At 43.9% G+C, this 22663-nt stretch overlaps 2 protein-coding genes across 3 annotated transcripts; one reads left to right on the forward strand and one right to left on the reverse strand.

Annotated features, from left to right (window-relative positions):
- Window positions 1-357: 357 nt before the first annotated feature.
- Window positions 358-1702, reverse strand: LOC116204478 (polyubiquitin). The gene is made up of 2 exons (XM_031536589.1): window positions 1545-1702; window positions 358-1435 (listed from the first exon to the last, which is right to left on the reverse strand). The coding sequence occupies exon 2, from the start codon at window positions 1433-1435 to the stop codon at window positions 518-520; it is 918 nt and encodes a 305-aa protein (XP_031392449.1). The 5' UTR covers window positions 1545-1702; the 3' UTR covers window positions 358-517.
- A 10333-nt stretch (window positions 1703-12035) lies between these two features.
- LOC116206230 (ubiquitin domain-containing protein 7SL RNA1-like) lies at window positions 12036-12829 on the forward strand. Of its 2 annotated transcripts, XM_031539044.1 has the most exons (2): window positions 12036-12357; window positions 12550-12829. In XM_031539044.1, exons 1-2 carry the CDS (start codon window positions 12036-12038, stop codon window positions 12825-12827), a joined length of 600 nt encoding a protein of 199 aa, XP_031394904.1. In that variant the 3' UTR covers window positions 12828-12829. The 2 variants fall into 2 exon arrangements, with proteins under 2 accessions (XP_031394904.1, XP_031394903.1); XM_031539043.1 differs by having other exon boundaries at window positions 12036-12829.
- The last annotated feature ends 9834 nt before the right edge of the window (window positions 12830-22663 follow it).

Consider the following 22663-nt stretch of genomic DNA (forward strand, 5'->3'; position numbering starts at 1 on the left):
CTCAGAACAAAACAATATAACTCATACAAATTCAAAGGTGAACTCCATTTATACCACTCAAAATCAAAATCAAAATCTGATTTTAAAATTCTACTATGAAACCAAACACCACCGACATGTTTTGATCGGGAATTCTTGCCTTTGTTATCTTCTTTTCCGAGGTTATGAAAAATGTTTCGAACTGCTCAGCTTAACAGCAGATGATCCCGCATAGAACCGAACGCATCTTCGGGAGAGATGCAGTACCAATCTCATATCAAATTGCAAAACCGGATGATCATCCATGTCTTAATTCGAACAGATATCGACAATCCTCTTGTCGAGTTTGGGAAGGGAATTTAGGTTAGACCCAGAATGTAAAGAAACTACGCCAATTTTTATTCAAATGAAACTTCACACTGTGCCAGAAATTTATTCACAGATTGGATACAGCAAAGCTTCCAATCAATCTTTCATCTTCCTCGACATTACAAGACCAAACCCACACATCCCAGTAAAGGAGAAACCTTGATCGGGCTTAGAACCCACCACGGAGACGGAGCACAAGGTGAAGGGTCGACTCCTTCTGGATGTTGTAGTCCGCAAGCGTGCGGCCATCCTCGAGCTGCTTCCCGGCAAAGATCAGCCTCTGCTGGTCCGGAGGAATCCCCTCCTTGTCCTGGATCTTTGCCTTGACGTTATCGATCGTGTCGGAGCTCTCCACCTCGAGGGTTATGGTCTTCCCGGTCAGCGTCTTCACGAAGATCTGCATGCCTCCCCTCAGCCTGAGCACGAGGTGGAGGGTCGACTCCTTCTGGATGTTATAGTCCGCGAGTGTGCGGCCATCCTCGAGCTGCTTCCCGGCGAATATCAGCCTCTGCTGGTCCGGGGGAATGCCTTCCTTGTCCTGGATCTTCGCCTTGACATTGTCAATCGTGTCGGAGCTCTCCACCTCGAGCGTGATGGTCTTCCCGGTAAGGGTCTTCACGAAGATCTGCATACCACCACGAAGGCGCAGCACCAGGTGGAGGGTGGACTCTTTTTGGATGTTGTAGTCAGCGAGGGTCCGGCCGTCCTCAAGCTGCTTCCCGGCGAAGATCAGCCTCTGCTGGTCCGGCGGGATTCCCTCCTTATCCTGGATCTTCGCCTTGACGTTGTCGATGGTGTCGGAGCTCTCCACCTCGAGGGTGATCGTCTTCCCGGTGAGGGTCTTCACGAAGATCTGCATCCCTCCCCTGAGCCTGAGCACAAGGTGGAGGGTTGACTCCTTCTGGATGTTATAGTCGGCGAGGGTCCGGCCGTCCTCGAGCTGCTTACCGGCGAAGATAAGCCGCTGCTGGTCCGGCGGGATCCCCTCCTTGTCCTGGATCTTCGCCTTGACGTTATCGATCGTGTCGGAGCTCTCGACCTCGAGCGTGATAGTCTTGCCGGTGAGGGTTTTCACGAAGATCTGCATCTGAATCCGTTCACGGATAGCCACAGACAAATCAAAATCAGCAACAAAATCAACCACCAACAAAACGGATTGAAATCGAAACCACGATGCCGAATTAAGGATTACTAACCTTGGAGACAGAAGATTGCGACGGCGATGATCGAGAATTAGGGTTTTCAGAGAGATGGAATTTCAGGGATGAAGATACGAGGCCAGGGGAGGAGGTTTCTTATAGGGACGAGGAGGAAAAGCTAAGCCAATTAGGGTTCGACAAGTGTCTTGTGTGACGTGTATTGCACTTAGTCTAATACGGCAACTTTTTTAATTAAAAGGAATTTTTGATTGGTAAAGTAGGTCCAATGAATAGATTCTCCTCCTCCGTTCTTTACTTCTGTAATAGACGCTGATGACGGAGCTAAAGGGCCGTTAAGATTTTACGGATTGGGTGCACCTACCCGAGGTTGTGTTCCATTCGTGACAATACATTTTACTTCGATTGGATTCGATTAGATATGTCATCAGTGGGAACATAAATCTTATACTAGCAGTCTCGTCTACTCTCCCCGCCTTTCCTTCTCTCTCAGCCTCTGACCAAATCCTAAGCCGCAAACCCAGTTGCCGGTGCGTCCGACTTCGGTAGTCGGGCGAGCATTGGACCTCACCGCCATTGGGATCGGAAAGCTCGTCTACCTCCAGCTTTCCTCCATCTTCGATTGCTTACTGGTCGCTTCTGATCACCTTCTTCCACCAAGCTGTTCCTCCCATGCTCCATTTTCAGCTGAGCATTCTCCACCTTCGATTGAGCCTTCTCCCTTAAAGATTGCTCCGATCAGCCTTTTCAACTAAGTTGCTTCTCCCTTCGTCACTCTGATCACCTTCTTTGCTGCTTCCATCAACTTCGATTGATTGACTATTTCAACTTCGATCATAGCTCAGAGGCCCCAGACTCTCAACGAAAGCACCAATTTGATGAAGAATAGATCTTTGATGGACCGGTTGGGAATGGATTGTCGTGTCAATGAGGGCTCGAGTTCCGATTTGGAGCGCCTACGTATCCCGTCATCACAGAAATCAGAGCCCTATACGTAGTTCTAGGTCGTCGGAGATACACGAAGGTGTGGCCTGAGTTCAACTGTAGAGAGAGAGAGAGAGAGAGCTGATCTGTTGCGGGGAGAGAGAGTCAAGTGGAGAGGATGATGAACAGTGTCGATTTCGAATGCTTCATCCTCATCCTTCCCTCCCTCCACAGGGTGATGGCCGATGGGGGAGCTTCCGGTTCCATTGAAGCTTTTAAACCTTTAGGCGTTATATACTCCAGAGAGCCATTGCTCTATTTCCGACAGAGATGACGGGCAAAAACGTGAAAGAGGACAATTGCTGAAAAAAAATCCAATTTTTTTTTTTTATGTCTGATGTTCTGTCCAATTACAAGATAATTAATCCTCATTGTGTGGAGCAATTTTCGAGCTCTGTGCAAGGAGAGTTAGGGGAGGAAGGAAGAATGGTTTGTTGATCAAAACCTTTCAATGCTTTCATTATTTACAGCGAAACCGGACTTCCATGGACGCCGTCAAGATGGTGTCTCTCAATTTCGTTGGGAGAGAAAGATGAAGGAGAACAGACGTAAAGAGCAAGAGAAAGAAGAGGAGGAAGAGAGAGAAGATGAATAATGGAAGAATCCGTAGAACGCAAACGATAAATGAAGAGAGAGAGTTTGTGCGTATTTTTCCTGACATAATAACACAAACGTTGATCATAAACATCATTAAAGGACGCGGAGGCTGACGAGGCCCCTCTATTTGAGTTGACAAGTTCCTATTAGTTGCTTTACTGGTGAGGTAATGAGCCAAGATTTTCTTTTTCTTTTTTTTGGTGTAAATAATAATATTCGAAAGTTCAAGTGGGTTTCGATTAATTTAGTCAAGGCGAGTCGGTCTATTAAAGAGTAATGCTCTCACATGATAAATTTTTTGTATTTACAATAACTCGAACCCAATACCTAACTTAAACGGAACAAATAACGAATCGCTTGAATAAAGTCATATTGGTCGATATTTTCTTCTTTGTCAAGGACTATAAGGACCAAAAGGAGAGAACTTGGGAAAGAATGAAGTGACGGTATCAAGACGCACTAAAACTTGCAAAAGAAGGGAGTGATGGTAATTTGATTTAACCATTTTTATTTGCGGTCGATTTATTTTTGGAGAACTCAACATTTTTTTTTGGGAAATTTTTTCTAAAAAGAAGAAAACTACAAAAGGTATGTTTACTCAAACTTATAAACTGGAAGAATTATTTTCGGTAGAATAAATTGAAAGAATTTATTTTGATAATTTAGTATTCACTATTCAGATTTTTACATGAACTATGAACACTTCTTCCTTTAGCTCTCCGATATTTCACTAGCCAATTATTTCCCTTTATCTTCTAATTGATGCCTTCCTTTTTTATTTACTCTTCTATGTATAAGTTTAATTTATAACTTCCTTCAAGAACGATTATCTCATATTTCTTACTCTAAAATTATAAGAAGCTCTCATACGGGCCTGGAAATAAGAACCTATATCGAGCCCAAATATAAAAAGCCCATGCCTCTTGAAGGTCACGAGCCCATCGAAAAAAAGCGCCCCCCGGCCCGAGCTTGGAGGAAACGGCTGGGGACCTCCAACGATAAAAAAACAAACTGATACATAAAAGGAATAGGGGGTGAAGAGAACAGACACATTGAGACAGGCTGACTCCTTCTAATTGCTCCAAAGGTCGGGGGCCTCCTCATCATTTCGAATCCATTCCCTTCCGTCATTAACACCCCTATATTATTACTATTTCATTGGCTCCGTCTGTGGAAAATGGGAAAAAAAAAAAGCTGTGACACCGGCTTCGTAATCATCGATCCTCTTCCTTTCCCCGTTATATTTTCCCTGAATTCCAGCTGGGATTGTCATTAATCCAATCATGGGGGTCCACCGGGGCAGGATTCGGTTTTAAGTTAGCGGCCTGGCTTTGAGTATGAGCAACTGCACACCTTACAATACCAATTTAAATATTTGCATTTTACCAGTCACATTAAACCATTTGTAATATATACATATGTTTATAGTAAATTTAAATTTTTTATAGAAAGCATGTGCAACTAAGAAGAAAATTAATAAAATAATTCTTTTATAAGTACAAATAAACATATAATCTAAACTTACATATTTAAAAATTATTTATTTTTTTATTTTAGAAAACAAGTCATGGCAAAATTCTGTGCAATGCTCGAGTAAAATACTAGCATGTAAGTATATTTCTTTGTTAATAATTATTTCATTTAATTATATCTAAATTAGTGAATATCTTTTTAAATCATTATAGAAAATGTACACATATTACAAAATTATTAAAATATAATTATACTTTTTAGAGATTTTAAATAGGCAAAAAAAAAAGTTCCGACAAATCTTGCGTAGCACATTAACGTCTGTTTTACTTGAGATCTAAAGGAATTGAGAATAATTTATCCTTGTTAATATCATCAGCAAGGTGCATTATTGAGTTATATGTATGAGAGTGCAACCGAAAGATTGGATCTGCTAATCAGATCATTATCACTGATCTGTTACAAAAAAGGATATGGGGGAGATACAGTAAGTTACCGAAGTTAAATTTAATCTTTGACCAAGAGATTAATCTCCCCTTATAAGATCATTTAGTTTACTTGTACTGCACTAACAATTCAAGTAATTTTACATGAAGATAGCTTACTTTTGCCTTAAAATCATTGTGTTGTAGAGAAATCATATTATTTCACTTTTTTTTCTAATTCATGTCGGAAGTTAATATATATATTTGCAAAACAATTCAAATGAAGAACTGGACCGAGACCGAATGCAATATGCCTGGTTCCCATCGATCAGTTATCTAGCTAGTTTGGTTTGCTCTGGAAAACAATGGGCTGGATGAGACATAGGAGTGTGTGAAAGGGATAAAATTAATTGTGCTTGATTGCATTTGAAAAGTATGGTTCACGCTCGTTTTTCACACCTAACGGACGTTACAAGATCATGACTGATTTGACATTTGGACGAGCTTTGTTGGTCAAATTTTGGGATTAATTAAGGCCCATGAGTCGACATTCGCATTTTTTGATACACGAAGAGGCCCTTGTTATAAGGTGGCCCATGATCGAACGCTTGATGACCCGACTCGAGGATCCATGGCATTACCTAATCCGGACAGCCGTTGGTGAGTTGGCTATTTGAGGAAGAGATTATGGTAACTTCTAACATGACTGATCTATTTGAATTAACTGAGAGTTTTAGCTGAATAACTCTCAAAAGGAAAGAATCATGATTCTTTCCAAGATGAGATCGATGCACAAACCTGAACAACCTACAAGAAGGATAGCGATTCTACATGCATGCTGGCGATTATTTCCTTAGTGAATCAAATCGGACATGGGAATAGATGGACACACAAGGGAAGGGAGCTCATGTAAGGAAATTGCGATGATTTCTTTTTTATGCGATTTAAATGTGCGTGCAAGGCACGCGAAACATAGCCGGTACCCTTACTAAGCGTCCAGAGGTGTTTTCTTGGATAGAGAATTGCATTTCTTGGAGATTTCTCAGAGATTTGATAAGAAGATTGTCTTAACTGGGCAATTTCCATATCCTGGCTAGATAAAATATTTATGTTTTCTAATTTAGCTATGCTTGGACAATACAAAATTTATTGCTTTCTTTCGTTTATTTCCTTATAATAAAGCTGAATCTCTGCTCTTTAGGGTTCCAGGGCTCGCCCTATAAGCGTAGACGAAGCCATTCATTTTCAAGCCCTTGCAACAAACACAACAACACAATGCTCATCTAATTTATCTTTACGTTCACCTATGATGGTGGAAAGGAAGAGAAGAGAGCCAAGCCCCCAAGAGCAACGAGATAGAAAGACAAAGTATATCTCAAGAATCTACCCGAGACACACTAGGTCGAGAGAACTCAAATTTGAGTCACAATGGATAATTTCATTCACTCAAGAACACTTGCTTACGTCCATATGAGGTCCCCTATTTATACTAATTTGGCCTAGACTCACACTTAGTTTAGATCCTTCTACACACTTCATCTTGGATTCTGCTCTGGCACCCTCTAGTAAATTCAACATAACTTCTTCTAGAAAGCTCCGATTGATAAACCGTTTAATGTTCTGGAAACTAGACTTTCGGAGCTTTCCAGTGCTATCTAATTTGCCTATATTTAGTGACCAAAGGACTTCAAAAAGACGCACATAATTGACCCAAAATATTCTAGACTTCTAGAATTTGAACATTCTAGATTATTGCAACTATTACTTACTAATTAATAAAATTCCCCATCACTTCTCCCCCGGTTGGAAGAGACTTGTCCCCAAGTCCGACCCTCCATCATCTCCAGCATAGGGCAATAGGTCAGAGACATTGAAAGTCGCAGAAACTCCATAGTCTCCTGATAACTCAACCTTATATGCGTTTTCGCCAACTCTCTTCAAAATGCGAAAAGGTCCATCAGCTCTAGGCTTGAGCTTACCAAAGCGACCTTGGGGAAACCGCTCTTTACGAAGATGAATCCATACCAAGTCTCCTTCCTTGAAAGTTACCGGCTTCCTGAACTTGTCGGCTTGCTCCTTGTACTTCTCATTTTACCGAATGATCTTCTTGCGAACCTCTTCATGCATACTCCGAATTTGCTTCACTCTTTCTTCAGCATCACTACTAAAAGAGTGATTAATTGGAAGAGGGACCAAATCCAACGGACCAATAGGATTAGATCCATAAACAACCTCGAATGGGCTCTTACCAGTAGACTTGCTTTGAGACCGGTTATAAGCAAACTCCACTTGAGGCAGCACTATGTCCCATTGACGAATATTTCCTTTCACCAAGGACCTTAGCAAGCTTCCCAAACTTCGATTAACCACCTCCGTTTGACCATCGGTTTGAGGATGATGGGAGGAACTAAATTGAAGAGTAGTTCCAAGTTTTCTTCAAAGCGTACGCCAAAAGTGACTCATAAACTTCGTATCACGATCGGAAGTGATGGTCCTCGGAATGCCATGAAGCTTGACAATCTCTCTGAAGTAAAGATCCACAACATGAAACGCATCCATGGTCTTAAGGCACAGAATGAAGTGCACCATCTTAGAGAATCGATCCACCACCACCATGACCGAGTCTTTATTCTTTTGTGTCCTTGGTAATCCCACCACAAAATCGATGCTCACATCTTCCCAAGGTGCATTGGGAACCAGAAGTGGAGTGTAAAGGCCCGTATTTTGAGAATGAGCCTTAGCAATGTGACATGTTTTGCAGCGCTCCACATGTCTCGATACGTCTCGGATCATATTCGGCCAATAGAATTGCGCATCAATAAGAGCAAGCTTTTTATCTCGCCCAAAGTAACCTCCAAGTCCTCCTTCGTGAGCTTCTTTGATGATGGCCTCCCTCAAAGAACATTGAGGAATGCACAACTTATTGGACTTGAAAAGATAGCCATCATGTACGAGAAAGTCCTTCCAAGGGCCTTTGGAACATTCACGCCATAGCTTGGAGAAATCAACATCCTCCTCATAAAGCTCCTTGATGATCTCGAATCCCAACACCTTTACTTGCATAGATGAAAGCAATCAACACCTCCGACTCAAAGCATCGGCGACTTGGTTTTGAGTGCCGCTCTTATGCTTGATCACGAACGTGTAGGCTTATAGGAACTCCACCCACTTGGCATGGCGATTGTTGAGCTTATGCTGGCCATTAATGTACAACGCCTCATGGTTTGAGAAGAGCACAAATTCTTTCGAAATAAGATAATGCCTCCAATTGGCCAAAGCTCAAACAATGGCATAAAAATCCTTGTCCTACGTCGAATAATTCCTCCTCGATCCATTCAACTTCTCACTAAAGAAAGCAAGTGGTTTGCCTTCTTGAGAAAGAACGGCTCCAATTCCCACATTCGAAGCATCACAACATACGTCGAAGACTTTCTCAAAGTCAGGCAAGGCAAGAAATGGTGTCTCCGTCATCTTCTTCTTTATTAGCTTGAAACTCTTTTGAGCCACCTCGTCCCACTTGAATACACCTCCTTTCAAGCACTCCGTGATAGGAGCGACAAGAGTGCTAAACCCTGCAATGAACCTCCGATAGAAAAAAGCTAGCCCATGGAAACTCTGGACCTCTTGGAGAGATCTTGGAGTCGGCCAATTTACGATCACCTCCACTTTACTTGGATCCATGCGAATGCCTTCTTGAGAGACAATATAACCCAAGAAGTTGACACTATTTGTGAGGAAGCGACACTTCTTAAGGTTGGCATATAGGCGTTGCTCTCGAAGCACCTTAAAGAGCTCTCAAAGATGCTCCAGGTGCTCCTACACACTGGTATTATAGATCAAAATATTGTCAAAGTAGATGACCAAGAACTTGCCGATGAAAGCTTTCAACACATGGTTCATGAGGCGCATGAAAGTACTTGAAGCATTAGAGAGGCTGAATGGCATAACTAGCCACTTGTAGAGACCATCTCTCGTCTTGAACGTCGTCTTCCACTCGTCTCTGGGACGCATTCGAATTTGATGATATCCGCTCCTAAGGTCGATTTTGGAAAAGACCGAAGCTCCATGAAGTTGATCAAGCAAATCATCAAGTCGCGGTATTGAAAAGCGATACTTGATGGTGATCTTGTTCACAGCCCGTCTATCAATGTACATCCTCCAAGATCCATCCTTCTTTGGCACGAGAAGAGCGGGAACTGCACAAGAGCTCAAACTTTCCCGAATCAACCCCTTATGCAAAAGTTCGTCGACTTGGCGTTGAAGCTCCTCATGTTCCTTTGAACTCATTCGATACGCCACCTTACTTAGGATAGCAGCCCTGAGCACCAAATCAATATGATGTTGGATATCCTGCATGGGAGGAAGTCCCAACGGAATCTCATCGGGCACTATATCCCGAAATTCTTCGAACAAAGACTTCATTACAGGTGGAATATCCCCTCGTTCTTCATTCTCCTCCAAGAGCACGAGTGCATAAGCCTCCGAAGAACGATCCATGACTTGGAGAAATTGAGATTTGGAGAGATAAGAGCTCCCTTCTCCCGTGACGGCCTTAGACTTGTCCTCCATTCTACAAGGTTTTAGAATAATCTTGACACCTTCCTTGACAAAGGAGTAGGTGTTCTTAAAGCCATCATAAATGACACGCATCCATGGGAACCACATCGCATATAATCTCATCCTTATAATGCATGCCAATAGAGAATTGCACCAAGCAACGTTTATTGACATGAACGTCGTTACCTTTCTTAAGCCAAGAGAGCTAGTATGGATCTGGATGAGGCTCCACCTTGAAGTGCAACTTTTCCACCATGGTAGTGGAAACGACATTCTCATAACTCCCACTATCGATAATGACCGTGCACACTTTGCCATGGGAAGTGCACCAGGTGTGAACGATGTTATGCCGCAACCACTTATCATCCTCAACATGTGTGGACTTCAAGATGCGTTGAACAAAGAGAGCCTCCCCTTGATCACCATAAGTGACCTCTTCTTGCTCAACCTCATTCTCCTCCTCGTCGTAAGTGTCGTACACCGGCTCATCATTAGCTTTCTCCACTAAGGAAATAATCTTCCGATTCAGGCACTATAAGCAATGTGACCAAATCCTCGACACTTGAAGCATTGTTTTGATATCGTGCTTGAAGTGTTGCGAGAAGTGCCACCTTGTGCGGGTGTAGCCTTGGAAGAAGTAGCCTTACCAGTCGATGATGACTTCAGAGTCGGAGCACTCCTCCGGTTAGAGACCTCGTCTCTTCCCAAGGTCTTATGAGTACTCTTCTCCTTAGATTGCTTCTCCACACGAACGGCCAGCTTGCAAACATCCTCGAAAGTCCAATAAGATTGCAATTGGACCACGTTACAAATCTCGGATCGAAGACCGCCAAGGTACCGAGCAATGGTTTGCTCCTCGGGCTCCACGATATCGCACTTCATCATGAGATGCTCAAACTCCGCTGTATATTCCTCTACAGTCAACTCCTCTTGCTTGAAGTTGTAGAGCCGAGGGAAAATATATTGCTTGTAGCTCGCGGGAAGAAACTTCTTCTTGAGCTCCCGTTTCATTTTTTCCCACGTCACAATCCTCCGTTTTCCTTCACGTTCTCAACGCCTCTTCAAATTCTCCCACCAAACTTTAGCATGTTTTTTCAATTTGATGGCGACTAACTTCACCTTCTTTTTTTCGGAAATGTTCTTGAAGTCGAAGACTTGTTCAACGGTAGCCAACCAATCAATGAAATCTTCTGAGTGCATTTGACCTTCAAAGTCGGGAATGTCGACTTTGACGCCATAATCATCAAAACGATTCCTCCGGCCAAGTCGAGAAGAAACCCTTTCGGTAGACGAATCAGAATCTTCGTCATGGAAAGGGTTAACCTCCCCAACCTCACCAACATCCGAACCATGACATGACTCGTCACGGTTTCTAGCTTGAAGACGCTCAGGTTGCTTAACTAATAAAAGGACGCAATAGTCTCACTGAATATCGAACATAAAATCTACTCGAACCTAGAACCTGAAGTCCTTTTTAATTTTGCTTATATGGTGGCGCAAGGTTCCTCTCTTCAACTTGTGCATACTAAGACACATTGATTTGACGTCGATTGTATATTTCGTTACTCCGATCTACTTAAAAATTGTATTCCCAAAATATTAGCCTGTGGGATTTGATCGATGTCATCTGTTAATAACATGATATCCATGTAATATTTTAATTATGTATATTTACTTTTTGTGCATGCCCAACTTGCTCAATTGGAATACCCAATCAGGGTGATTTGTTTGCTATGTATTAGCGAGAATTAGTAATTACAATGGTACGTGGACTTTGTGCAGTGACATTAGTTGTTAAATTTGAACCATGAGTTCTTGGATTTGATTCTTGTTAAATGGACTTCCGTGTCATTTATTTAGTTTTTTCTATACTTGCATTAAGTTATATGCTTATCTTATAACGGAAAAATTGGTGACATTTGATTTCGGAAAATAATTTTACTCAACTCCACTTTACTCCATTCTTCTCTTAATTCAATAACATAATTATTATTTTTATTTTTATCTTTTTCTCTCATTTAATAATTAATTCTCAAATCTATTTTTTACTAACCATTATTACAACCCAATTGTTTACTAATAAATTTCACATCTACTTTTACATCCATCTATATATAGCCATATTCTCATATCTATTTTTAACTGTAATTATTACAATCAATTTTTCAATAATAAATTCATGTATCTATGATTACTTATTTTGCTATTAGTGGCTGGAGCGGAGTGAAATTAGAGTCCGACTCCAAAACCAAACGACCCAAGGATAAATGAAAATTAATAATTGCTGAGTAGACCAGAACCATGTAATCCTCTTTTGACAATTTCAATTAATTCAACAGTAAAAGATATGTATCAGCTAACAAATCGGTTCGTATGGTTAGGCATTACCACGCATTTCGTTCCTCCTTTATCCCGGCTTGCATAAACCCTATCAAACTTTTTACTCTTACCTATACAGCTCTCTATGAATGTTACCTCTGCAGCAAATTTCCAATTGATGGATGTAATTTTCGAGCGGCAGAGAGGAAGGCCGTTTTCCATCGAAGTCGGCTTCTTCGACACCGTCCAGGAAATCAAAGAAAAGATCCAGAAGTACCATGGCATACCGATTTCTCGGCAAACCCTACTTTTCAAGTCGCAGGTCCTTCAAGATGAACGCGACGTCGAGTACTGTGAGATTCTACAGAATTCCCACATTCAGCTCATCATCAACCCTGAGTTGAATAGTAAGGAACCTCCGCCGACCCCCACGAAGCAAATTCAGCTTAATATCAAATTCCCATCCTCAAACTCCCATTTCCCCTTGGAAATGAATGTGAGCGATGCCATATCGCACGTGAAAGAGAAGATTCACGAGATTGATCAGTCCATTCCCTTGAATATTTTCGTTCTCCATTGCAATGGGAAGCAGCTCCAAGACCATCTCTCAGTAGGAGAATCTGAGCTCTTCAATAATTCCGAGATCGAAGTGATTGTCAGGAATAATTCTCAGACAACTCCCGGGACAGCAGCCACTACGAATAATAAGAAGCTCAGGATAATGGTGCTAACGAAGTGCGGGACGAGGAAAATTCCGGTGGAGGTAAATGCTGGGGATAACGTCGGGGAGTTGAGGAGGGAGCTTCAGAGGTTGCAGCAGAGGATGAATAACTTCGCTCTGCCACCAGAGGGATATTTTTTCATCTACCGACAGAACGTGATGGATGAAGACAGGTCGTTCCGATGGCACCATGTCGGGCAAGGCGACACGATTGAGATTTTTAATGGAAGTGTCACCGGTGGATCGTAAATATTAACTTCCCTCTTGTTTTCACTTGAATTTCTTGTGAATTAATGTTAGTCAGTCCCCATTTTTCATTTATTTTTTCCGTGAGATGAACATAAGTTATGATTTGCATAGAACTAAATTTCATTAATCTCTGCGAGGAATTAGATTGCTTGTATACTCGGCTGACTTTTGATTTACTTCAATTCTTCTGCGGAAATACTAACACGCCGAAAGCATTTTTCAGAAATTGTGCCAAGTCAAAGCTCCAATTTTAACATCGTTAACACCCGAATGTAATCTTCTATTGTTTTAAATGAAAAGATGGATATATATTTGGTACTCAACTCATATAATAAACCCTATTTGTGAGACTTTTGATAAGAAAGAAGAGTATTTGTGGGATTTACTATCTATAATTGCATATATGTATTTAATAGAAGGTGCAATGACTCATACTCTAGACAGATAATCCAAAAATTTTAGATTTGATTCTCGCCAAATGAACTTCCTTTTTGTGCCCATTTATATACCTTTACATTTTTTCGTATAGGTCCAATGATCCCTTTGCAACAAAAAAAAACAGAGAGAGAATATATAAAATCCCATTTTGCTTTAATATTTCTTCGGTAATAAGTAGAATACATAGAGCCCGTCCTTCATTAAACTTATATATTGATTTCTTCTATTTTAGTTTGAACACAATAAAAGACTTGACCCAAAAAACAAAAAGAAAAAAAACCGCAGTAAAATAAAACTGCATAAAATTGATTATCGAGAAGTTTTTGCAGCAATTCTTTGACCTTTTCCGTCGGTGAATTGACTGAATAATTTTGTCATCAAGGAGCAATAATAGTGGATTAGAAAAATAATTTCAACAACAAAGATCGAAAGGAAGAAATTGCCAAAGCAAAAGTTCTCAATATGTATTCAGAACTTATAAGGTCAATACAACATTTATCCATCTTCGATTAAAAACGAGAAGAGTTTTTCCAGGTGTTCATAACTCGAGCACAAGAATTTTATTTTATCAAATAAGGATAGTATACAATAATGTAAGAACGTAGATATCGAAAGTCTAGTAAAGACTTGTGTAATGAACTCAATTTATTTGATTCAGTCTTCCCAGCCATCTCTCGAAGTGCGCTCTCGCTTTTCATTTTCCTTCTCAGCAACCTGCCGTTGAGACTTCCATTCATAAACTTTATTTGGCTCATTCCTCATTTCATAATCAATATCAGCTACCAAAAAAAAAAAGAAGGAAAAAAAATCAATTTATATCTTCTTATTTTTTCATATCAAGCCCATGTTATGCACTTTTTTTCCTTTTCTTTTTTTTTTTAAAAATATTTTAGGCCCAAGGAACGGGCTGATCTTGGGCTTCGTTTCTTGAATCAAATACGAATATATTAGCCTTCAAACGTTGACCCATTAATGGACAAGTTTACATGTGTCTCTAAAAATCAACTTATTCAATTCAATACTAGAGTTAGAATGTGATAAGATAAACCATCATTAGGTCGGTTTGAGCCACGTAACCTAGAAATCATGAGCCTCCGACGAATGCATTTTATAAGGCAATCTCTAGAGGGTTGAGGCCAAGCCCGCTAACCAAACAAAGGAAGCCCACGGAGAACTCCAACCTGACTCACAAACACCGAACACCTAAGGGTTGGTGAACCCTCCAGACCCAGTGCACCCGGCAGACCCGACGAGCCCTTAAGACTTGGCGCACCCTCCAGACCCAACGCACCCTCTATACCCTATGACCCTCACAGCTCTAGCCCAACACACAAGCACTGAGCACCTGCAAGCTGACGAACCTCGCACCAAGGTTGAGCTCGACTCAGAAGCATTGAGCACCTGAGAGTCGGCGAACCCCTCAGGCCTCGTCGAACCTCCGGACCCGACGATCCTCCCTCTATGCTCATCGGGCCAATCGAACCTCCGAGACTCAACGAGCCTCCTCCATGGCCAATTGAACCGACCGAACCTCCTAGGTCTATTGAGTCTCCGACAGCCCTCCCTCCGTGGTCCATCGAGCTGACAAACCTCCAAGGGCCAGTCGAACCACCTGGACCGGTTGAACCTTCGGGACCCGACGAGCCTCCTCTCTGGCCCATTGAGCCGGCCGAACCTCCTAGGCCAGTTGAGCCTCCTAGACCCAGCAAACCTCGCCACGCGGTCCATCGAGTCGACGAACCTCCTCGACTCGTCGAATCTTCGGGACAGGTCAAACCTCCGGGGACTCGACGAGCCTCCTCCATGGCCCATTGAGCTGGTTGAACCTTCTAAGCCCGTTGAGTCTCTAGGAGCCTTCAACCCTCCCTCCGTGGTCCATCAAGCTGGCAAACCTCCTAGGCCAATCGAACCTCCTAGCCCCGTCGAACCTTCGGGACCCGACGAGCCTCCTCCGTGTCCCATTGAATTAGCCGAACCTCTTAGGTCCGTCAAGCCTCCGAGACTTTTTTAACTTCTCCCCGTGGTCTATCGAGTCGGCGAACTTCCTGGACTTATCAAACCTTCGGGACCCGACGAGCCTTCTCCATGGCCCATTGAGCCGGCCGAACTTCCTAGGCCCATCAAGTCTCCGAGAGCTGACGACTTTCCCTCCATAGTCCATTGACCCCAGTGAACCTCCTAGGCCGGTCGAACCTCCCGGACCCGTTGAACCTTTGGGACCTTGTCAGCATCTAATTTCGGTCCATCGGCTCCGAGGGGGGCAAAATTGTCATTTCCTTAAAAAAATAAATTTAAATTAAATTAAATTATATATGTATTTAAAAAAAAAAGAAAAGATTCGGGCAGGGCCAGGCAGGCCGGGCAGCGTTGACCGGCTGCCCTTGACTGCTGGCCTTTTCCAAAAAAATAAAATAAAAAAAATAATCGATTCGGGCAGGCCGGGCAGCGCTCGCCGGCTGCCCGCGACCTTGCCGGCCCAAAGATTCCTGAATTGCGGATTTCCGCCAAGATCGGCCGAAATCTCAATGGAAAAAGGGAATGAATCGCAATTAATTAAACAGAAAGTCGATTCGGGAGAGGAAGAAGACCCAGCAAACGAAATCGAAAGATTGGCTCTCGTTTCGGGGAATTTTGTAATCGGAAAATTCTGAAACCCTCGCCGGAAACCGCGATAATTCCCCCCGATTCCGACTGATTGAGCGCCGGTGAGGTCCCGATCGACTACGGCGAAGCACCGGCGGTACCCAGAGCTATCTCCCGCACCCTCTCGTGCCATCGTCGCGGCGTCCAGAGGCGCGAACCGCCGCCAGCAGCCTCGTCACCGCCGCTGACCCCGATCCCGACCGTCCTTCGGCTAACGGGCCTCAGCCCAGTTCGTTTTTTTTGCAGGCCCAGCGCAAGCCCAGCTAGACCCCACTTCCCCAATCCGGCCCAGCGCTCTTCCGGGCTGTTTACTCATTCGGGCGGTCCGGTCCGATCGGATCCGGCCCGATCCATCCGGTGATTTTTTTATTTTTACAGAGAAGTCACTCAATTTTCTGAACTAGGTAAATTCTCGACTTAGTGGCATGATTAGGGTTCCTTTCCTGAATATTATTGCTTGCTTGGTGGATATAATGTGAAATGAGTGTTCTTGGGTCACGTGGGTGATCGGATTTATCCCAAACTCGATTTTACGAACTTTCTGTTTTGTCACATTTCAGTCCAGAGGACGTATTTTATTTTTTTAAGATCTGCCCCGAATTTCAAAATCATTTTCAATCAAGCCCCGGTCATTTTATTATTTTTCAATCAGTCCTTGAATTTTCCATAATTTTTCTAAGAATCCCAAAGAACTTTTCAAACCGTTTCAGTTTAGTCCCGGGACCATTTTTCACCATTTTCAGATCTGCCCCGAATTTCAAAAATTCTTTTCAATCAAGTCCCAGTCATTTTACTATTTTCCAATCAGTCCTGAAATTCCCAGAATTTTTCAAGCATCCCAAAGAACTTTCCGAGTTGTTTCAGTTTAGTCCCGGGGCCTTTTTTTTTGTTTTCATACCAGTCCAGATTTTCAAATTTATTTCAAATAAGTCCTAGGACATTTTCAGTAATTTTTACATAGTCCCCTTTTTTACAATTTTCAAATCAGTCCCCAATTTCTCCAGAATTTTCAAATCAGTCTCCAATTTTGTCAAAATTCACAAATCAGTCCCTGCTCTTTTAAAATCGTTCAATTCAGTCCCCATGACATTTTCTAAAAATATCCAACCATTTTCTACTTGGATCACCCACCGACAATGTATGTGCCCCATTTAAATATTTCATTTTTTGTAATTATATTATGTGATCATGTTGGAAATTAGAGTTTATCGGGCGGTCAACTAATGGCTATTTTGACGGCTCGAAATCCATAGACTAAAGCATTCGACAAGTTTTTTTAATTAACCTAAAATTCTACATACGGGATAATCGGAACGTTAAATTTGGCTAAATTAAATCACTTGATTTCTTTAAATGGATTGCACGAACCGGTTAATAATCTGTAATCGTATCGACAGTTCAAGAACTGTTAATCATGCCCTTTTCAAAATTCACAATTTCAAAAGCACCGATATACATGCAACGTAATCTTGATTTTTATGCACACACATATTTACAGATTCAAGGGCATGATTACCGGTTCTTGTCCTGCTGTAATCCTAGCGTAGGTTTGTGCATAGAATTGGTCAAAACATGGGAAAACAAATTAATCACAAACTCGACTTAAATCAAACATGGGCAATAGTCAAATAAGGGGTTAGGTTTTGGGTTTTTTAGGTGAAAATACTTTTAATCTGTAAAAGCCATATTGTCGCGATACAGAATAATCTAAAAACAACCCACACATTCGAGACTTGACTATGGACATCACGTCTGTCGGGTCCGTTTAAATAATGCCGAATGCCACATATCCTATCCATCCCCCCTTTGTTTGTTTTAAGGTAGGATTTGTATGTCAAGATACATCGGTTAATAATTAGGTAATTCACATAAATTCGGCGATAACAAAAACCCCATTGTTTGTTTATTTGAGCATGCTTGTTACATTTTTGCACCTATTTGTTACGCTGATCGAGCCCGATTCCTTAGGACTCGATTCACATTGAGTCCAACGCCCAGAACCTTCGACCACGGGGTCTAGGGCCCCCATACACTGAGTGCGCATTTAATTTAATTTTCGGTCTTTTCCAAAAATATACGGTGAGCATGAGTGAAATCATGGCCGAATGCGAACCGACCGGGATTTAGTCATTGTAGCTTGTCTTTTATTTATTTGAGAGAACAATATGAGGTTTTATATTATACATACATTCATGTAAAATCCCGGTCGGAGAGTGAACAGTCAGAGTGCTTCTTCGAATTTACGGTGTCAAAACGCATAAGATGAGCGGACCTAATTAAGCGGTAATGAAATTAAAATGGCAAACCTAGACAAGCTAGAGTACCGAAAGGGCTTGTGGGATATAGGCCCACACGTAATAGAACCCCCGAATTCGGAATTTTCGGTTCCGTACAGACCATTGCCTTAGCATTTTAGGTGTACCCCGTACCCCTAGACCTGGGTAACTTGCCGGCCCTCAATCTTCGGGTCGTAAAATGGCAAGTGGCGACTCCTTCTCACGTGCGTCCGTCGCGCGTCCCTGGGAAGGTGGACACTCCCAAGCCGCGTTGCATTTAGGCGCGCGTATGCGTACCCCGACGAGACGAAATTCGGGTGCGTACAGACCTGAAGAGGCTCCTCCATGGTTCATTAAAACCGCCGATCCTCCTAGGCCCGTCGAGCCTCCAGGACCCGGCTAACCTCTCCCCATAACTCTGACTTGAGTGTCGGTAGGGGTTCCTTAGAGCAACTCCCTTTCCCCCAGCTGACCCATGTTTAGTGGTCTAGGAATCTGAAGAGAGCATGCACGGACTTGAAGACTAGATCGACAGGTCATGTATTGAAGGAAGATTCTTCTTGGTGGGAGGATGGTTCCGACCCAAATGTTTTCTTCATATTAGGTGGCGCCTTGTGTGGGAACAACACAAAAAGTCGTGTCTTACCGTTATCGAAATGCATTGATTCGATCGCCCCTTTTGATGAACTAAAAAAATCCATTTCTAGTTGTGAACCATCTTCAACATACAAAAAGGCAAGCACCATGAACTAACTAGGTGCTTCCTAGTTCAAGAAGGCGTTCATCCAAGCGACATAAACATAAAAAATACCGACAAGGGAAAGCTTGGAGAAGGCAAGGTGGAAGCAGTAGCAAAAAAACTGCAGTGGGGACTGTGGCCTCTCATCAATTATTAGTTGGAGATTCGACGTCAATCAACCATCATCTCTTACCACCTCTTGTCAACGGGGCCTCTCAAGAAACTCTCAACCTCAGCCTTCACCAACTGCTTCCTCCTTCTCGGCTTCATCACCACACACTTAACCTAGCCAGCTCTTGTTTCCCTCCATCTTCTCCAATAACCAACAACGGAACTAGTACCCTTAAGAGAGACTACTGGATTTGCCTCCCAAGGAACGGCCCCAGCAAACTTGACATCGGCGAAACTCAAGAATTGGTGAGCATCCCGAATCAGCAAAGCTCCATGACTCTTGTTCAACCTGTCGACAGGGGCAAAACGCCCCAGACAGCCCTGGTGCCCCGCGAGCTTCCTATACTCGACGAGCCTCCTGGACCCATCTCGGAGTTTACACGGCGACCTTGGAAATCCAGACCCCCTCTCGAAATAAGCATTGCCTCGTCTTCGTTTATAGTGTTCTCTTAGGCAGCAGGGTCATGAAATCTACCACATCCACAACATGGAGATGAATTACAAATATACATGACTAATGTCAATTATGATGCACGATGATTTCGCAGTCTACTTTCAACAACTTAATACACGCTTTGCGGAGGAGCCCCTATGCCGGCGAACTTAACATACTTGGCAAGCCTCGCGGATCAATGAGCATCCAGGACTCGTCGAACACGTCAAACAGGGGCCAAACACCTCGGAGAGCCCCAAGCTCGTCAAACCTAACACACCCGACAAGCTCATTCGCTGTCGGATCAACGAGCATCCGCGACTTGTTGAACCTGTCAAACAGGGGCCAAACATCTCGGAGAGCCTCTAGGCCTGACGAACCTAACATACCCGGCGAGTCTCCATACAACGGAGAGCTTCTCCGAGCCTTTTGCAGCAGCTGGAAGCCTCGTTGAGCCTTGGACAGGCGCCGAGCCTCCCCACACCAGGGAAACTCTCCGAGCCTCCGAGCCCCCAAGCCTCAGACGCCTACCACGCTCACAGGCTTGGTTAGCACTCGCTATCTTGCTCCGTCAAAGGACAGTTCCCAACTCGGATACTCGTCATCGAACCCCTTTCAATGTGTTTTTGTTCAACCTTTTATCTCCTATGTTTTTGTCTATTATAACAACCAATGTTTGTTTATATGCGAGGATTTGAATTATCTTGCTTAAAATACGACATCATTATGCTCTTGTTAACCCTGAGACTCATTTGTAGAGATCTTCGGGATCATTACCCTACTGGAACTGGTTTCGACTCAACTGCCAGGCTTATGTAAACTCGCCCCTTAACTTTGTCCCCTTGGGTTCGAATAACCTCGCCTGTAGACCCCGACTCAATCATCGGGCTTAAGTAACCTCGCCTTCCAACTTCGTTCCCATAGGCTCGAGTAACCTCGCCTATGGACGTTGACTTAATCAATGGGCTTGAGTTATCTCGCCCTCCGACTTCGTCCCCACAGGTTTGAGTAACCTCACCTATGGATGTCGACTTAATTGCCGGGCTCGAGTAATTTTGGCCTCCGGGTTCGAGTAACCTTGCCTGTTGAAGTTGACTCAATTAACGGGCTCGAGTAACCTCGCTTATGAACATCAATTCAATCAACGGGCTCGAGTAACCTCGCCCTCCGACTTCCTCTCCGCAAGTTTGAGCAACCTTGCCCATGGACGTCGACTCAACTGTTGCGCTCGAGTAACCTTGTCCTCTGGGATCGAGTAATCCGCCTATGGACACCAACTCAATCAACGGACTCGAGTAACCTGGTCCTCTGACTCCGTCCCCACAGGCTCGAGTAACCTTACCTGTAGATGTTGACTCAACTGCCGAGCTCGAGTAACCTTGCCCTTCGACTTTGTCCCCATCGGTTCGAGTAACATCGCCTATGGACGCAGACTCAATCAACGGGCTCGAGTAACCTCACCCTTCGACTCCATTCCCGTCGGCTCAAATAACCTTGCCTATGGACGTTAACTCAATCAGCAGGCTCGAGTAATCTCACCCTTCAACTCCGTTCCCGCAGGTTCGGGTAATCTCGCATATGAACGTCGAATCAATCAGCGAGACCGAGTAAGCTCGTCCTCCGATTACGTCCCCATAGGCTGGAGTAACCTTGCCCTCCGACTTCGTCTCCACAAACTCGAGTAATCTCGCCTATGGACGTCGACTCAATTGATGGACTCGAGTAACCCCTCATTTGGATGTCGACCCTCATACTCCATCTCTACAAGCCTACCAAGCCTCAAGCATCAACTATCCAACTCGCCTCTACAGGCCCGCTACACCTTAGACGTTGACTATCATACTCTGTCCCCACAAGCCCTCAGAGCCTCAGACGTCAACAAGCCTCGAATGTCACCCTGTCGACCTTGTCATTACATCCTCACATGCTTGTCAAGGCTCGAAAGTCGACCCCTGTCAACCTTTTTACTCCATCCTCACAAGCTTGTTGAGGCTCGGGTGTTAACCGTCACACTTCGTCCCCATAGGCTCGCCGAGCTTCGGACATTGACTCTCATATTGCGTACCCATGGGCCCACCTAGCCCCGAACGTCCAGCCCTGTCGACCTTTCCACTGCGTCCTCATAGGCCAGCCGAGCCTCGGACAACTCTTCTAGTCCGTCTCCAAAGGCTCGTTGAGCCTTGGACGTTGAACCTCATACTCTGTTATCATAGGCCTGCCTAGCTTCGAACGTCGACCCTCTTACTCAATCCTCATAGGCTCGCCTACCCTCAGACGACTCTCGTATTCAGTCCTCATAGGCTTGTCGAGCCTTAGACGTCGCCATTCATCAACTTGATACATCCCTATAGGCCAACCGAGCCTCGGACGACTCTCCTAGTCCATTTTCACTGGCTCGCCAAGCCTCGGAAGTGGAGCCTCATACTCCATCCCCCCAAGCCCGTTGAGCCTCAGGTGACGACCCTCCTACTCTGTCCTCACAAGCTCGCCAAACCTCAGACACTCTCTTACTCTATCCCCACAGGCTCGCCGAGCCTTGGGCATCAACCTCTTCCATCCCCAGAGACCAGTTGAGCCTTGGACGTAGACCTGATTAGTCCGTTCTTACAGGCTCGCTGATCTACGGACGTCGACCCTTATAGTACGTCCCCACATGCCAGTCGAGCCTTAGACATCTACTATCATGCTTCGTCCCCACATGCCTGCTGAGTCTCGGACATCGACTATGGTACTCTGTTCTCATAGGCTCGCCAAGCCTCGATCATCGACTATCGTACTTCGTCTTCGCAAGCCTCTCGGATTTCGATTACCATAGTTCGTCCCCGCAGGCCACCAAGCTAAGGGCGTCAGCCCTCATACTACGTACCCACAGGCTAGCCGATCCTCGGACGTTGACTATCATGCTCTGTCCCTACATGCTGACGAGGCTTGGACATCGACTATAATAGTCCATCTCTGCAGGCCCATAGAGTCTTGGATGTTGATTACCTACTTTGTCATCGCAAGCCTGCCAGGCCTCGAGCGTCAACCCTTATACTACGTCCCCACAAGCCAGCTGAGCCTCGGGCATCAAATATCATGCCCAGTCTTCACAGGCCTACCGAGCTTCGGTCGTTGACTCTCATACTCCATCCCC

Source organism: Punica granatum, chromosome 4 (genome assembly GCF_007655135.1).
Source record: "Punica granatum isolate Tunisia-2019 chromosome 4, ASM765513v2, whole genome shotgun sequence".
Classification (NCBI taxonomy): domain Eukaryota; kingdom Viridiplantae; phylum Streptophyta; class Magnoliopsida; order Myrtales; family Lythraceae; genus Punica; species Punica granatum.

Excerpts from the sequence above, each read along its gene's own strand:
- LOC116206230 (XM_031539043.1), top strand. The coding sequence starts at position 12,036 with ATGGATGTAATTTTCGAGCGGCAGAGAGGAAGGCCGTTTTCCATCGAA.
- LOC116204478 (XM_031536589.1), bottom strand. The coding sequence starts at position 1,435 with ATGCAGATCTTCGTGAAAACCCTCACCGGCAAGACTATCACGCTCGAG.